This window comes from Hylaeus volcanicus, chromosome 4, assembly GCF_026283585.1.
Source record: "Hylaeus volcanicus isolate JK05 chromosome 4, UHH_iyHylVolc1.0_haploid, whole genome shotgun sequence".
NCBI lineage: Eukaryota > Metazoa > Arthropoda > Insecta > Hymenoptera > Colletidae > Hylaeus > Hylaeus volcanicus.
Window position 1 is genome coordinate 7,342,465 of NC_071979.1, and position 19,151 is coordinate 7,361,615.

At 42.5% G+C, this 19,151-nt stretch overlaps 1 protein-coding gene across 2 annotated transcripts in view; it reads right to left on the bottom strand.

Moving 5' to 3' along the window:
• Window positions 1–19,151, bottom strand: part of LOC128874607 (protein groucho-like) — a 147,981-nt gene that overhangs the window by 89,404 nt on the left and 39,426 nt on the right. For both annotated transcript variants that reach the window (XM_054119497.1, XM_054119496.1), the window contains exons 2-3: window positions 17,500–17,597; window positions 8,553–8,616 (exon numbers count right to left, since the gene is read on the bottom strand). In XM_054119497.1, coding sequence (XP_053975472.1) covers window positions 8,553–8,616; window positions 17,500–17,597 — 162 coding nt within the window. The remainder of the gene's footprint in view (window positions 1–8,552; window positions 8,617–17,499; window positions 17,598–19,151) is intronic.

Sequence of the window (19,151 nt, forward strand, 5' to 3'; positions counted from 1 at the left end):
TCGTGTGTACAAGATCCCGTCCTGGGTATGCTTTAACTAATTCACCTACCGAATCGATGGTTCTCAACTCCCTTTTCAACAATAACAAGCCAGGGAAGGTGACATTACGATTTCCTTGAAATTCATTCGTTCGAACACAACAAAGTATAGAAGCAAATTATAATAGAAACGAAACACCTGAAATATTACACTCTCGCTACAGGAAACTCAATTAAATTATTTCGAATTAAATTGAACTGCAAGTAACCGAATTGAACAAATTAAATGCACTACGGACGAAGACAATTAATTTTCCACTGAAAATATGAATATTATTTTACATTTCATAGCTCCAGTCTGGTATAATTTACTTGGACTGGTCGAAGCATCGACAATACGTAACGGAAGACGCCATATAAGCGCGCGAGGGGGTGCAAACAATGCACCCTTTGAGAGTCGCGAATCTTCAAAGTTGCGTCTCGACGAAAAATTCTTCGAGTGTTTGGAATCGTGGGAATCGCGGAGATTTCGCAGACCGGCAACTGGATCTTCCATAAAAGGGGCTCTTCGGCATATGCGAAGGAACGAAAAACTTCAGACGCCAGAGATCCGCAGAACATACAAAGAAGCTAGTTCAAAAGCCCCTGTATGCAACTTTTAAGGATTTAGGTTGCAAGGGAGGAAGAAACCGGTTGGTGGTACACATTTCTCAATCCTTTCAGTGACCAGCACACACTCTCGAAGTTTGGTCGAGTATTTTAGTAAGCGTCCTATAAAGGATTCACGAGGGCCCTCTTAGCTCCTCGAGATCCATCCTCCATCGCCGAGCATAATATGGAGCAATTTAGACGCTTCGAACCAACAAACATCTTCAAACGACTTTTAGATATAGTAATATTTATACATTTTTGAATCGTCAGTTTTGAAACGCCGTGTATATGTAATTTTGGGCACAAATCGATTAATTTCACGAGTCACATAACTATTATAACGTTATTCTTTCTTATTAATTTTATATACCGTTAGATGAAAACTACATATGTACGCATTCTACAATATTTATTTGAATTTACATTATAAAGGGAATTTTAAAACACAATGTACGCTATTTCGTCGCATATCTCAACTTCTTGTTTCATGGAATTAATCGATCTGTGCAATGAACGGCTACGAATCATGTTATTCGAATCAATTCTAAACGTCGCCGACGATTTACGAAAAGAACATTCGAACCGACGCGATACGTTCAGCAGCGTAAACACAGCGTTTCGCTTGCAATGGTTTCGAGGCCAACAATGAACAGAGTGATTTCAAACATCTGCGGAGACCAAAGGATAAGAAAGATCTCGCGAAACGTAAATCAAATAAAGACACGGAAGTAACATTTGTCCCGACCAGGGTATTACGGTCGCGAGACGAAAGTACAAAGGGAGTGGTAAAAGCGTCTCGAGTATTGTTCCATGAGCAATCCCTGCGGGACTTGGAGTGGCCAGAAATCACAGGAAAAGAAAAACGAGCAGGGCGAAACGAAGGCACGAATCACCTGGTGCAGCCGCGGCACGGGATCGTCTCTCGTCGACGAAGTAATTAGCCTTTCATTAATAGACTTCGCCCCGAGGAGCAAAGCGGACCGGAGGTCAGGATCTTAATTACCGCGAGGCTGGAAACGTTACTCGCGGTCGACGCGTTTAAGGAGTCTTTCTTCTGGTGTGACACTCTCGAAAAATCAATTTTGTTTCCATTTCACGCGAGTAAATATTAGGCGTAGAAATTAATCTACTCTGTATTCAATTACTTGGAACTTTAGTTTAAACAGATATACTCGTCATTTTGGTATATGCAAGCACGATCCTTCGAAATTTTCAGATTTCTATTACAATGTACCTATACACGTAACATACCAATTATGTAGCAAGTTACAAAAGCCATCTTTCATCAAATAAAACGATGAACATAATAGCACTATCTCGTATCGAACGACAAAACTTATTGAACAACCTATTAAGTCTCACCCTGGTGGTAATTGCGATCCATCTGTAGAAATAATTTTAGTAGCAACTGGTATAAAATTCGAAAAATTTCAATATCACGAAACTCGTTACATACTTCAACCTTCCACGACGAACATTTCTGGAGCTGGTCGGTGTATCTCAGGGACGAACTGACCGATTGACCCTCTTCCCGTCTCATTTACATTCACAAATCGAGGCAGCTTTTACCGTCGTATCGGATTTTACATCCCGTCACCGTGTACGTCCAGGGTTATGCTTCAAAATTCTACCTGGCACGATCGCCCGGCGAGAAATGTTCACTTTCGACGTCGCGCGATATTCGATTCGGGCCAAGAACGAATTCCCGCGCTGTTCGCGCGTCGAGTGGATCCTTTATTTGAAAAATTGTGAATCGAACCGAGAAAACTACGAGCCCCGTCTCGTCGGCGACCCCTCGAATCGGGTTCCCTTTGGTCCTGGAAACGAGCCGGTGCTTTCATTCTCGAATAAACGACCCGATATCGATCGCGATCGGTATCTGCGCCGTGACGAGATACGCCAGACTATTGGACCCTCCGCTCTCTCCGCCGTCTCGTCCCTTTCACGAGCCCTTATCCCCCTTTCCATCTTCCCCCGATGGATTCGACCCCTGTTGTGAACACACCCTTACGGAAAGGGGCCTCCCCAGCTGTGTACGACTTGCAAATTTTGCCCTCGATTTGATCCCGCCTCGCGATCCTTGATTTAATCAAGGAAAACACTCCAAACTAGACTGATACGTGTTCTTACGCGTCGCTGGAGTTCTCCTTCAACCCCTCGCGACCTGAGACAACTATATTATGTATTAATGACTGGGCGCCGCGAGAAATTCATGGAACGAAGCTCGCTGAAGTTGAAATAAAGGAAGGCTGACACGGTTCGGTCTTTATTGCAAGCAGCATATTAGAGACTCTGATGTTAAATTAATAAAAGGAGACCAACGTGATTCAGTATGTATTGCGTCCGGTATATTTACACCAAAACTACCAACGACCAATGCACAGTTGCTCAAAGTACGAATTTAACCCAAGAGTCTCTTCTCCCTTATTCTCCTTCCTCCAAGAAACTTACTTCTGTCTTATTCTGTCTAACTCTACCAGTATCTATCAAACGCAATACGCCTGTAAGTCCAATGACGCGATTCATCTCCCTTAATTTCTGTTTACGCTAGGACGTAAAATCCGTATTCCCGGTGCGCATCGAAAACGGAAGGACCGTTTCCAACAAGGAGTACGGCGTTCATCTAAAACCGCACCGATTCGGCGACATCAAAACCCTCCTAAGAGAGATAAAGAGAGAGGAACGGAGTGAATCCAGGGAGCAGCCTCAAACCACACCGGACGATGGCGTTTCGAGGCGATCTCTTTCTCGCTCGTAAAAGTTCACGAGCTCGACAATTACATGAAAGAGCCGTAAAAGCGTAATGCCCCGTGGCTGGGGCTATATCGTCGTATAACGACGTCGTACGAGCATCTCACGGTACGAATACCAGCGCCGCGAATCGAAAGCAAATCCGTGAACAGAGATCGAGTTCCACGGAGACGGGAATGAAAACGTACATAGACAACGAGTCGGCATTTTTCCGCGTGGAAAATCGACGACGAAACCTCCGTTTATGTACTCTCGAGATATACTTAAAACACGTTGTACTTGTATGCGCGGTAGGACGCGCCAACTGCGATGCTTCGAGGAGAAAATAAAACTTGAACTTTTTGCAAAGGCGTCAATTACGAGATAGTTGCTTGTTGGATTTCGGTGTGGATAAATACTTGTAACAGGCCTGTATGAATATTACATAAATATTCGATGCACTGTTAATTATTGTGAAGGGTTTTTAAAAATTGCTCTAGGTTTCTGGTTTTTTGTTAACAAGGTACAAGAGTCTTGAGGCAGGAGCCCGGTTCAGAACTTTGAGAATGAGGCACCCTTTTGCGAATTTATTGAAAATAACGTATTAAATATATAAATTATACACTTTCGATACACTTAAAAACCTCTAAAAAGAAATTCCTAAATACTGACCTCCCTTCTCACTTTTCTTAAATATTTTTGTTCAAGGCGTCCTGATTTTCTCTTGGCCAAGTCTCGATTCGATTCGGCTGGTTAATTAAGTTTACACGGCCGAGACAGACGTCAACTGGAAGACACGCTTCGTTTTTCTTTCGTTCGCTGGAAAGCACCCGATCGAAGATACGAAGAGTGGTGGGGACTAAACAAGAGGAAACGACCGTTTTTCTTCCGCGAGATGCACCGCCGTGATAATGAATCAAGCTCTCGAGCGTTCCGGCTGAATCATTCCAATTACGTTTGCGTGCGAAACCGGCGTCGATTCATTAGGAGCGCGTTTACGAGTCATTCGATACGTCAGAACGGAGAGCGGACGCGTATGTTCGACAAGCGTACCTGTTGCTACGCGGATCGAAGCCAATACAATAAATTCTTGTTTCGCCGATGATTAATCATAAGTGACAAAACGATGTAATACGACGCGCCGCTCGGGTAATAATAAATGACCATGGGCCCCGGAACGACGCGAATACAGTTCGTGACGCAACACGATCGACCCCGGTCGTTATTTTTTTTTTTTTTTTTTTAGCGATCCAGAGAGTCGAAGATAATAACGGGCAACTGTTAATCAAAATTAATTTAATTGACCCAATCGTTGCGTTAATATCGCGTTCTATGACACAGAAAAATAGGATTACTCCAATCAATCTTCGACCATTTGTATTAATAGCAAAAGTTCTTCTTTCAATCAGTGAAAAAAAAATTTTTTTCTTAAATGACCATGGACAAACATCGAGGACGTTTATTTTGAACGACACTGTTGGTGCTTCGTAGAACACGACAGATGGACGGATGCGAGCCAGGGTGCGTGCCACGTTAAATTGAAATGCTGAACGCGGTAACGGAGAGCCGTGCATGGATCGTGCGAGGAATCGGGGAGAAAAAAAAAACGATTGCCTGAAAGGAGAAAAAGAAGGGGACGAAGTAGACGAAGAAGAAGATCGATCAATCGTTGAAGGGACCGTCGACCGTACGCGCGTTCGTGCACGGTCGTCGCGATCGCGCGATTAATCTTCGTGGTGCGTGAATCGACGGAAGTGCCACGTCCACGCAACCGGCCAGCTCGCATTTTATATGAAGTCATTTGCATCGAACGCGGCCACGAAGTGTGGCCTATAAATTACCGCGTGTCCACGATAACCGCAACGCAAGCGAAAGACAATAAACTCCGGCGACGCGCAGGCTTCTGTTTATCTTCTTTTTTTAGCACTGCGAACGACGATATTTACCCGTGGAATCTACAGGGTGGTTTCTAAGTTGTACGTGTATTTCAATCACGCAACTGAACTGCGCGAATGAAATTTATTGACGAAAGATTAACGATTTTTGCGTTTGTAATCTCGCTGTAACTCCTGCTGTTTTTGTTCAATGTAAAAAAAAACGGAAAATCTCTACGCTCAAAAGCAGCTATTTCTTGTCCGAGAACACGACAAACGCTCTTGCACCTCCTCAATGATACAATATTTACCCAACTATTCTAACAGGAAACTAATCACTAAAATTGCGAATAAATATCCATAATAAGTTATTTCAATAACACAACTCGGCAACTTCGTCTCAAAATTGACGCATTTCATGGGTCAACATCGCCTTGTATTTTTGTTTATTTCGCACAAGGTAATCCGTTCCCGAGGCAGCTAAATGGCGAAGCAAGCATGCGTGACGCGAAGCAGAAGTCCTGTCAGACGTGATTCATGATCAAAGAAATAGCCTTAAGCAGATAATTGAATCTGATCCGATTACGGAGCATGTAACTCTATTCAGATATTTACATTTTTCCAACCAACACTTCCGCCGAACGTACACGTATACGAATAATCTTGATGACTATTTGCGCGCATGCTCTCATGAAGTATCACGAGTCACTCAAATCGAGACTCTCTCGATTACGCCAGTTGAATCGAGCATTTCTGTTAGCTCTACTTGCGAAGATAACGTAGGAGTCACACGAAAAATGAGGCATTCATTCAACGAGGTATTCGAACTCGAGTCCTCTGGGTTGGCAGTCAACCGCTTTTCCCACTAGACTCCCGATCTACCAGTCGTATGCTCATCCGACTCCATTTTACCTCGAACTTTACTTTCTACGTTGGGTACGATATCACAATATAAAAACGATTGTAACCTGGAAGAGTGTTTCTAACAACTTTTTACTACCATTCTCGTGGAACGAGCGTAAGCATGAAAGTATCACTCGTACTTAACGAAACACCCCGTCTAGCGATTGCCACGGCAGCGAAGAATTCATAAGCCCGCAGACGAATCGCTTTAAACATCTTTTTAGAAGTTGCGACAGACATTTTAAATTTCCTCGACATACGTACGACCGAGGAAACCTGCGTCGTTAAAGAAACGTTACTTTCGTTTTACGACTCGGAGTCGAATAGGCTTGTCAGTTTACGAGAAGTCATAAACGTTCTCGTGACAGTTTTGTCATCGCGTCGGGAAGGTATTGGCCGACTAGCCTACGCCTTTTAACTGCACGGTCCCGCGGAGATAAAGTAACCGAGCAGAAAATTAAGCAATGCGGATTTGCGTTCACGTTTGCCGTAAAACTTTTCTCATGAAAATGCGCCACGGTTGCAAATAGCTTTCGTCGTTTCTACAGGCAGGAAATCATTCGGTCCGCTGGTGAAAGATTAATTTTAATTAAGTGGAGTAATTTGAAATGGTTTGGTGGAGGATCGAGAGCAAGGTTTTTTTTTTTATTGCGAAGCTTGTATTCATAATCCTACTCGAAATCGTTACTATTCCTGTATAATCTTTTCTTACTGGCGTACTCTAAAGTGAACCTCAAGTTATCGGTACCATAACCAAGTAATTGGTTATCGGTGTAATTCGAAGAATTCTGGAGAGGCCGTCTTCTGGAAACTTCCCCAAGGCGCAACGGTACAATACTCGAGAACCCACGCCTGGAAGAGAACAGACGTCTCGAGCGAGCCGCAAAGTGCCGCCTGGTTCGATCGACGCGAGCACAAAAAAAAGATGTCGCACAGGATATGCGTGGCGTGTAAATTCAAAGGCCTCTATTCACGCGCCGGCGGCTACGACCTGCGACCTTCTCCGTAGGAGTCGAATGCGACTCGACTTCGTATATACCGCGGAGCGTTGTATCTCCTGCTAATGAAGACGCATACAGCGGTGACGTTGCACCGCAATAATGAAGATCTACGGGCGAAAGTAAGCCGCGGCATGGCTGCCAGGCGTATCCACGACACCTGCGTGAGCGCCAGCCGCGACCGAATGAAAAAGGAGATGGTAGCGACGACGACGAAGAAATACGTCGCGAAGAACCCGCTCAGCGGGTCGGCTGAATGGCTAATGAGCCTCTCCCGTGTCAGGTCCGCGGGTTTTATTAAAAGATCGCCGTTGTTATATGACATCTACTATATATGTATATTATAACTAAACTTTACTGAATTATTTAATGTTATGCAAATATATAATTATTTTGCTATATATTAAACATGACGCGTGATACGTAAATCTATCGATAGATTTATATTGTACGACGAAGAACTCGATCAGCTGAACTTCTGATGAGCCTCTCCCGTGTCAGGTCCGCGGGTTTTATTAAAAGATTGCCGTTGTTATATGACATCTACTATGTATGTATATTATAACTAAACTTTACTGAATTATTTAATGTTATGCAAATATATAATTATTTTGCTATATATTAAACATGACGCGTGATACGTAAATCTATCGATAGATTTATATTCTACGACGAAGAACTCGATCAGCTGAACTTCTGACGAGGCTCTCCTGGGTCGGATCGTCGGGTTTTATTAAAAGATTGTCGCCTAGGTCGACCGGTTCTCACGCGTCGTGGTTAACAAGATTTATGAATTCCTTCGCTGCGGAGGCGCTTTATATATTCAGGTCGCCGTCGAACGACGGATTAAGAATTAATTAAAAACGAACACGGAGCTACCGTATTTAAATGAAGTCGCTGTTTAAGGAACCCGTCGCGTAACCATTCGCGAAGCAGGAAGATGGTCGGTTCTTAGGTTCTATGGAACTGTGAAGAGAACAGGATTGATGAGTGCCAGGACACGTGTACGACATGGATTGCCTCCCATTTTTGGGGTTAATGTAAATTGAGTGGTAAGGTAGGAACGTAGTTGATTTTTCAGATTTGGAAGCTGTCCATCATTTTTCACTAGTGTAGAATAATATCTATAGCATTTGCTAGCACTAAATGGTATTTGTACTACTTAATAGTATTAATTGTTAATAGTAATATTAATAATAAATAGCATTCACTACAATATAACTTTTGATTTGTAGAATAAACTTGAATGAAATTGACTCTGGATTGAAAATTAATACATATTGGATAAAGAGCGAGGAAACCTTTTATAATTTGTACGAGGAATGTAATTTATGAGATGTCGAAAACCGAAGTAGCATTTTGGAATTATTGTAATCACTATTCCGTTTTACTGTAATTATTATTGATCTTGTACTCACCATAACGTAGTGGCGCTGCATCTCCGTCTTCTCCTGGGCGAGTTTCTCCAGCTCCAACTTAATACTGGACAGAACAAGCAGGAAAACGCACGTGTGAGCAAAACATTAGTTAGTGCCAGACGGCATATAAAAATTATTGAGATAGGGGATGGATTGTGGGGCGGTTTTTATAAATTATATAACAAAAGAAAGATAAGTAAGCATTGCTAACTAAAATAATTGTCGCTGAGGTCGATACCTTCGGGGTTGAACTTTTGTCTGTGTCGACGTAAATAAAATAAAAATATTTCAACTGTTTTAATTCGCAGTAAACAATAAAAAAGAAAAAAAAGTCTCAAACTTGGAATAATTTCTCGCCCCGTTCTTTTGTCGCGTTTCGCGGCAAGGCTTCGTCCAGAATCGAATCAATCGGTCGCTATTAGCCGCGCGATTTTATTACCCGATCGGCTCGACCATCCCCGAGCGTCGTTATTGGCCCGCGTAATTCTTGGCAAACACGCGTCACCGGGCGCGTCGGATTTTCACGTTCCATCGCGTTCACTGGAACGAAATAAATTCCTTCTCCGCGATTTCGCGGAATATTCGCGCAATTGCGCCGCTTCCGATAGTTTTGATACGCCATTTAGAGCCGGTCGGTCCCGATTGGGACAGACAGACAAACAGACAGAACGGACAGCGCAGAAACTGGGAAACACACCCATACACGGGATTTTCGCTGTTGCAACCGAACAGCGTGTAACAACTATTACCGATGTTTGTTGCGGCTGCACTAATTGTGTGTTTTTTAAATGGCTTGGCCTGCGCACCGTCCCCTTCCCGCGATAGCCTCGATTAAGGGACACGACTGAAGCGGAAAATCGGTTCGAAACGGAGACAGAGATAAAAGAGAGCGACAGAAAGAGTTAAACGTCGATAGATCCCGAACGTTAACGATGTTGCGCGCCTGTTTCACACGCGGTCGCGTTCCTTTAGGGGGGCTGATTAGATTTAGAATTATTTTCTCAAGTCACAAAGGTCGTAACTATTTTTTTGAAAATGAAACAATAAGCGATATTTTAGAAAAATTACTGATCATTTTGGAGCCCGAAGCAAGCTATTATTTATACAGTTTTGAATCGTTGTGTCAGATTTAGATGTTCTGAACATAGATGTCACGATTGAGTTCAGTAAATAAACCACCAAACAATTACATATAAAAATAAAAAAATTATTCCATCCTCGTTTGTCGATGTTTCCCACGTCCTCCTAAGAAGTATTAAGAATAACCACGCGCCTCTTAGACAAGTAGTTCCTACTCCTGCCACAATATTTCAATATTTTTAACCGCGCTACAAATCTCCAACGTTCCATCAAAGTCGATATCCTCTGTGTTCGCTATCGCTTTATCGTCGAAGGGAATTCATCGACCTTTATCGTCCCAGGCGTTATTATTGCGCTCGAACCGAAATAATAGGGCGTTAAATGGAAAATTAATTCCCGTTGATCCGTCGACACAACAATTTCCCACGGAACGACCGCGCGCGCGCGCGAGGCCACTTTTATGGCGGCAGTAATTTTTTAACGACAACAGGGTCGCGTCATATTTTTGTTTACCAGCGTGACAGCGAAATAGAGTCGAGGCCGTGGCGTTCCTGTAAAATTACATCCCTCTCAACCCCTTCCCCTGGTTCGTATAATAAATATGTGCTCGTAATGGTCGAGTGCGCTGCGTAACATGCAAAACTCGTTGCGTGTGTTGGTGCACACTCACTGGTATACGATACACATTCGTACGTGTGTATGCGCGACTTTGTACGCGTGTGTTTATACGGTACGCGTTTCCACCCGTGTTCCTAGCATTTTACGAACGAACAGAAACGGTCCCCGACATCCAGATAATTCTTTCCGGTTTTCTCTGCGTTATAATACCAATTACGCCAGAATTACGCTCTAGGTTTTTCTGTTGGTTCCCGCGTTGGTTTAATACTTTCGGATCTGGAAGCGTGTTAGCGATGCGAGCCCGTTCTTGCCGCGAAAGGAAATCTAACGAGCTGTATCGGGGTACGGAGTGTTTGCGAATCCACCGTGTAAATATCCCTGGTGTGCGAGATGAAGTGAAGAAATTAATACTGGTGTCCTCTTAAAATACGCCTCGTAATCCGGACAAAAGTATTTTCTGGAAGGAACGCCCTCTAACATTCCGAGAAATAATAGCAAACATTGTAGAATTTTAATGGAAGGAACAACTCTCACGCTAAAAATTTAAAAATTTCGATGAAACTTATCATACTGGGGTCTTTTGGGGTTGTTCATTCCAAATCTGAACTGAAAATTTAGAAATTCAAAATGGCGAAGTACAAGAATCTGCAATACCATTTCGCCTACTTTTTTTAAAAAGAACGAAGCCACTTCGAAAACACCTGGAATAAAATAAAGTTCTCGAGCTACTCCTACGAGGGTCCTTTTCAGACGCCGTTAGTCTTCAGTGTTACAACCTGGCTTTGTTAACCGTTCTAAACGAAGCAGAGTTTTTAAAAAAATACTGGCCCATTCCAGCGACCTACCCCTACGAAATGTTAGTCCACAACAGCGAAGCTACTCGCGGAACGTAGAAACAAAAATAATGTCGCAGAGTTGCTCTCTGCAAATTGCAGTGCAAAGCGTCGCCGTGTCTCCGTGCGTTCAAAGTACACTTGTTTGAACTATTTATTTAAAAATACACCTTTAGCAGAGGAGGGCACGAAGAATGGAATAATCTTGTTATAACACGGATGGCCTAACGAAAATCCACATTCCCTGTAGACCGGCACAAGGGAAACACGGAAATCGACCGTGAATTGATATTTCATTCTGTAAACACCAGAGATTGAAATAACCTGGACCAGGAATGAGCTCGACGAGCAAACCAGCGGGTTTAAATGAAATTTATTTCGCTCGATACAGTTGTGTACACTCGACGAGTCGTAACAAATTTGTTACGCGACACGGAATTAATTTTAATGTCAATTAATAAGTATTAATAGAGCGAAACTGGAAACGCCTCGTAATCCCGAAAAACGGGTTAGACGGCGGCGTACCGCGTTATAAAAGAATCCTTCGCGTTTTCTCTCCATTTTTTCTTTCTCGACTTACTATCACACTATGCCTCCGTGTTTCTTTTTCCCACTGGCCAGTTTTTCGCACTTCAACTTCACCCCTTAACCTATGATTTAAATCGCACCAATAATCATACCACATCCTTAATACGTGGTTCTCGTTTCTGACCCGTATTAAATACCACCTATTCCATAGGCGACGGAATTAAGTAAGTAAAAGATCTGTGAAAGCTACGACTAATATTTCTCGACACGGCAGCACTCTGTACCACCGTATTCCCCGAGGGAATTTTTTCGCTGCTAAACGTGTCGAGTTCCTAATTATCAATCGCGGAAACGTTCGACAGAGGTGAAGTGTTCGCGCAGCAATTTCCATTCGTTATCGTAATTGGACGGGAATCCGAAAGAAGGAGAGAACGCTAAGGCGATTAACTAATCTCGCAGTCGCATCGACCGTGCGAAATCGAGTGGCTACTGCTGCGCGGCCCGTCGATGGAAATTGATAGGCAATTATTGTTCTCCGTTCTGTTCTGGAGTCGCGGAAGCGAAAGTCCGAGCGTATTTCTACCTTCTCCTTGTCCACGGTGGCGTTAAGGCTATCGGCATCGATATTAGTTTGTTATTTATTTAGTTCATTAGCAGACTGCGGATTTTTATACATTTATGACAGCGGAAAACATGGGGAAATCGGTGAAAATGTTTATAAATTGAAAAATATATGATGTAAATAAAGTTGTATGTAAGCTGAGATTTTTTTTCTGTATCTATGAAAATATGAATCTGCATTAATATCTTCGGTCTATTTATTGAACTGCATTTTAACTCGATTTTAACATTTAATTCTCCATTCCTACAATCCTTAAATTACCCCATTTGTTTATGTGATTTGTCTATTTACATTTCCAATGAAAGCTGAGTACAATTAATATCGATTACTATGAAACAACTACATCACGAGATTGATAGGTGCCACAGATAAATATTAACTTGAATTTTAGTTGAGTTCTTATGAAATAATTCATCCCCCAAGAGGTTAAGTCAATTGTTTTCGAAAAAAAAGAATAATTCTACTATGATTTTCACGCGTCCAAAATGACTTCCACCCTTAGGACCTAAAAACGCTTCCACTAAAAAATCTTCGTTAGCCCATCCAGATCTGAAATTGACCAGTTTCTTCCATTGTCCTCTTAATCCGAGCCTGACAGTGCCTAGGATGGGCAGCACTGCGGCCCGTTGATCGACAGCATCGCGTGTGCAGGAGAGTCGAGCGTAAAGTATCCTCTGTTTGTCGATCGCGATCTCTTAAACCAGATACCGGGTAACGAGAGACGCTCATTTTTCTCCTCGCGGCGCGTCAGCCTCCTTTAAAAGGGGAGAGCTGAATTATTCAAGTAAATCGTTAGCAGATTTCAGTGGCCGTGTAAGGAGAGCCGCAGGAATCGTTCCCCCGGTCGAGAAACCGCTTGGATCGCCGCCTCGTCACGATAAATTAGTACGATATTAACGATCGCTCGAGCGATAATTCAGGTTGCGCAAGCGGACGGCGCAGTCCATTAATTATTTCAGATTGACGCGCGGCAACGATTTACAAGGCGCTTTGCCACGGCCCCTCTCCATCGGATCCCTGGTGAACGTTTCGAGACGTAAACACGCGGAAACGCGCACCTGTTCCTCGTCGACGGTGCCGCGAAAATTCTACGGCACTCTCAATTTGTAAGCACCGGAATTTATAGCCACCGCCGCCCCTTCTGCTTCCTCCCACGCGAACCCAAGCCGGCGAGAGCGTTTATCCGAGCGTGCCTCGTCTGATAATAAAACCAACGCCTGCTCCGCCACTTTCCGCATCATCGAGCGTATAATGCAGACATAAAATGAATTATTCCGCGAGATACGCTGTTTGCGCCACGGAAAATTCAACCTAGGTCTTGTGCAATCTTTCTTCCCCACGGAATTCCAACGTGATGTAGGGTAATGTGCTAGTTATGGATGGGCTCTGCGAACGTTGTATTTTAGGCTATTCTCCGTGGAAATCGTTCCTTACGAGAAATCTTGGTAAATTGTAGCAACGTATGAAGAAGGGAAGAGTTGGGAACACTTTCGAGTGGTTCGAGTAAGAAAACAAGTCGGTTAATAACAGTAGGCATTTGATTCTTTGTTAATATTCACGTTCGCGAGATCGATCATTTTACGAATTGACTCTTTGAGCTTTCATCGGGAAAAGAAATAAAGTAAATACAGCTTAACCCATTCACTGCCAGGTAAATTTAAAGTGTTCTACCTTGGGCTCCAAGATTCAATACAGATGTGTAATCTAGGTTATTATTATTATTATTATTATTATAAAAAGTGATATTCAATTTTAAAAAGAAAATTTATGATCGTCCTTTCAAATAATTCGTGGCTCAAAGTTAAAAGTGGTTTAACTTCAAAACAGTTAAATTCACATCACAGAAAGTGGTCGAGAAATCAAATCTGCTCTACACCAGTACAGCCAACTGGTCTCGATTCCGTGTAATCTAATCTGAGACCCAACTCGATCGAATATCACTTCCAAAATTGAATCGACAGTCGACACTACGCTTGACTTCCTGTACCGATGCCTGTCCTACCTCCATCCGGAAAGACCCATGCACCAAAAGCACCACCAACGGTTGTTCCCGACTGCCGCAGAAACCGAACAATCGACCCGCATAAAAACCGTGCTCGTTTCAAAGTTACACGTTCAAGATATGAAATCTATCGCGACGCAATGCAAACAATGCGCTAGGGCTACAAAGGGCTGTAATACACGCTCGCGCTTTTATCAGTTCCAGCGAAAAGTGTTACGATCATTAGTCACGACACGGCGTTCCAGCAACGAACGTTTTCATTCCAGTTACTCGTTGAGTTCGTGGTTCAAGACGAACGAAATTGTCGAATTGAGAATGACAGACACAAAATTTCCGATGCGTTACTCGTTTGAAAAAATTGCAATTTCGATAGTAGCATGGAATAAATTTATCAACGGAGTTAGACAGAATTATTATTTGGATTTTACGGAGAAATCTTAACACATATTCTAGCCAACCGTTCACTAGAGTTGGGTGAATCTAGGTCTGAATAAAGAATAAAAATTCCGGATATATTCGTGTGAACAGAAACAAATGGAATATCCTACGTAACTTCGAAACAAATGGGGAGGAAATAATATGGTAGACAAAACAGCAGTCCCGCACATGATCATCGAGCAGAACTGGCTACTTTCTGACCGTCCTGTACGAAACTCGAGCGGGTCGAAATGTCGCACGCCGCTCACGTACCTCTCGCACATATTTATGCATGTATGCACACAGCCCCCGGGGGCTCTTGTCTCTTTCCCTCTTCAACCTGCTCTCTGCCCCCCTTGTGTCCGTGTCGCCGCGACACGAAACAGCAATTTAAGTTTCCGTCGTCGGTGGAAATCGTGCGGCACGTGACGTCGCGAATTAACACGTTAAAGGAACAGGGACATAAATTAACGTGTCAAGCCGCCGATAGGGACAGTCAGGCGAACGGCGCAAATCCGACGACGCCCGAAGAAAGTTCCCTCTTCTTATCGAGCAACTTTTATCCGTCGTTTGCGTGCGACGGCCCTATCTCGCCCGATTACACACTATATTCCCATACTTGTTACGTTTTTACGACGTGATATTTACGTTCCCCGCGGCTGGACGCCTCGGAACGTGGATGGACTGCGTCGAAGCACGTCGAAATTGCTGACTATTCGTTCTGCGTCCGACTCGGGCGATTTCACGACCTTCAGAGTCTACCGACCGTGCATTCTGCAGCTCGATTTTAGGAATTACGACTTAGGGAATGTTTTATGAAGCGTGTACACGCAGGGATGTAGAAATTTTAGCGTACGAGTAATGCACTACTCGTTACAAAAAAAAACGAGTAATCGACTAGTTCGTTACAAGTCCTGTTCTTACTTGGCTCGTTAAGTTGGATATGCGCCGTTACAATATCGAGCATGTAGAAGATATTGAATAAATAAAATACTAAACTATTAATTATTTTCTTTTTTTTGTGTTACTTCACACGACCATCATATTTTGTTTAAGACACTTTTGTGAGTTTTGAAAATTCGAATCAACACTAGCATTCCAAGCAGGACACTGTTCGGAGTAACATTTCAAATCCTGTTATAACTAAAACACATCGTAATCTCCAGATTTTTCCAAATATTGAGAACTGCTAACTTTGCAACTGTTAAAAATAAAGTGCCAACGTATCGCGAGTAAATTATAACCATCGAACTAACATTCGACTGAGAATGAAATTATAGGGGTTAATAACGAAAGAGTGAGAAGTATTAAAAAAAGATTCCTTCGATTGAAAATAAAATTTTCAGATAATTTTTCTTCCGTAAATTAATGGAAACGTTAGGTTGGTAGCGTGTAAGGACTGATAAAACGGCACGTAAAGCCGGAAAAGAGAAGTCACGTCGTTGGAAAGTTACGGAATGGCTCGCAAAGAAGCCGAATGGCTCGCGGACGCGTAACACGCGTGCATAGAATCCGAACCGCGAGGCCTCCTCGTCCTCCGGGCTATGTGCATACTCGAGTGTGCATAGCTTCCGCTCGGACAAACAATTCTCTGCCTACATCTGTCGATTTGTCTCCTCGCCTACGCGCCGACACGACGTTTGCGCAAACGTTTCCTAGATAAGATCCTGTGTACACTTTGGTGTATCGACTGCAGTCAATGAATTACCGATGAGCAATATCCCTGTTGCTTGCAGCACTCGATAAAAGTACGAGTGCTGAAACAACGTTGTAAGATAAGGTAGATGAATGGAAAATTTAACTCGTTGATTGATCTGTACAAGAATTATCAAAGGAAATACTTTCTGTCTTTATAATTGTGAATACATTAATTTGTGGTATTTAAAGATTTATTCCTTCTTTCTTGTTATACGGTTTTCTCAGATAACTAATAAATCACATTGTCTAAAAGTAAATCTCGTGATTATTTCACCTGATAGTAAATTCTACTTCACGCCTAAGGTATTATTACTCTTCGAAAAGCAACTCGATAGGTATTATTATTCTTCAAAAGACCGAAGATTGAAACGAGTTGAAGTCTATTCAATGTTAATTCGACAACTGTTTGATACGTCACGTGTGATAATGTCTACAATCTTAAATTACGAAACACGGATATTCTTCGAAAAAACAAATTCATCTACAGAAACCGAGTCGTGTAGAACAGAAAGGAAGTAAAGTTAATTTGAAGTCAATCCTAAAACTGCTCATTGCATCGCACGTTAAAGTTTTTTAGAGTCATTTGACATCTATATTCATTACGTATCCTGTTCTCGTGCGAACCAGAATTAAGTAGACAATTCCAAAGTCGAAGTTTCGCTGCTTGAAAAGCTGTCATTTTAAAAAATCTTTAACACTGGGATATTTCTGAACGACAAGAAAAATAATTTCCCCTTCCACTTTTATTTCCCTCCCCTTCGTCGTGCAAACACTCGAAACGTTGAAAAGCGCAAAATAATAAATAGATTTCGCGTCGCGAGTGTAATCCCCGGCGTTTCCCAGCAGCAGGCGGTTCGAATAATTGCGAACAGGTACCGTGCACTTTATAACGATCCGAAATTACTGAAAATTGAGTCAATAAAGAGGCGAAACGTGGCTTTTTCGCTACGAGTAGTCGCGTGCGCGTCCCTAACCAGACCGCGACGATTTAACCAACGCGACAGTTATTAAATATAATTTCGCGACGCGAATCGACCTCGAAGTTGTTACGCTCTTTCGCGTAATGAGAGTCGACCTCAAAGGGATATAGGTGGAAGGGGAGGGAGGAAGGGAAGGTTGATTTATAGCGGTCGAAAGCACGAGGTCTACCTGTGATACTGGGTCTGAAGATAGTTGAAGTCCTCCTTGATACGATCGCACAGCTCGCCGATCGAGAATTTATACTGCTGGCCAGGCTGCGGTGGACCCTGAAACACGAAAATAAAACCATATGGTCAGTTCATCCGGCCATCCAACAGTTTTTCGCTGGTCGGGACATGTTTGCGTCGTTCTCCTTCAGCAAAAACAGTTCCCAAACGGCGGGACCAAATTTTCACACGAGAAACGCGCCTTGTCCCTCGGCTCGCTCTCGAGATACCGAATTTTTTCATTTTATTGCTTCACTCGTCACTGGGGAAGGAAACTCGTTACTTTGCTTTAATGGTCGTTACACGATTCTACCGTGCCACTGCTTACCGTGTTAATGTATCTGCTTTATTGTCATTGCGGTAATTAATTTCTTATAGGCATCTGCCTCGTAAACTCGAGATAATCGGTTTTGTATATACAGTCTGTGCCATGAATATTCGTACCTTCGACGTCTATTAAAGAAATCTGTTTAAATGAAACGATAGGTTTGATATTTTCAACTAAATGTTACGTTATAAATATGTACATGAATAAACCTTACACTTAAGGTTACACTAAGTGCCATTTATTATTATTAAAAAATGCGTAGCTGCAAGGACAATGCAGCAAATGCATTAACATAATAAACGGTAGCATATCATAATTGTGTAGCTATTAGTTAAAAAAGTAACGAGTTCTTTTCCCCAGCTGAAAGAACCTTCGTTCGCACGTCAGAATAAAAATCCTTGGCAAGTTAGTAGACCAATGCAAACACTTGCACTTCGGGCACACAAGGGGGGTAACAATGTCTCGAAGATGCAATTAGAAAAATTGCTACAGAAAAGTACTTCGCGGTAGTTTATACTGGTAAAGAAAAGAAAGTTATTCCAAGAAAGTAAATCATTACTGCAACGAGAATAACGCGGAGGCGTTAACGAAATAAGTAGCAGTGGCTCGTAATTATCGTGTAAATACGGCAGACTCGACGAAAGAATCGACTCGGCTAATGAGAGAACTTCCACGAACGAGAAACCCTACCTCTCTGCCTCGCTGCTACCGTCGAGGACGCTTATAGCGAAGTATTCGAGACGTTTTACGACTCCGTAGCTGTCAAACAACGTTGTTAGTTACATCATAAATTACACACCGCTCCGTACTCGTTGCCTGTTGACATTAAAACTACCTCGTCGTGTGCGACCTTTAAAAATACTGCTGCAACTCGTACCGGGCAATCATCATGGATAAACAGTAATATTGATCACCTACACGGTTGCATGCAATTTTTTATTCAACGTATATTCTGCTACTAGTATCGCAAGTCATGTTCTGTAGGCTAGATTTGATGTTGACACAATATCTTTAATTATGACTTTTCTAGTTTACTACTCCTTTTAATTACCGGTCTGTTACTTCGTACGATAAAGACATAAAGTTGTTGTTGTTATCGGCGTTATTGTTACTATTTTAAAAGGGCAATATATTTCAAATATAGATAAAATAATTCTGTTCTAAAAATTGTCGATTCGTTAGAGAAATTTTTCATTATTAAATCAACGTAGAAGAAATTCCTGTCCGATCCCATTTGCGTCCAACGAGGCTCTAAAGGGCCCAACAAAGTATTTTCCCTGCGAACT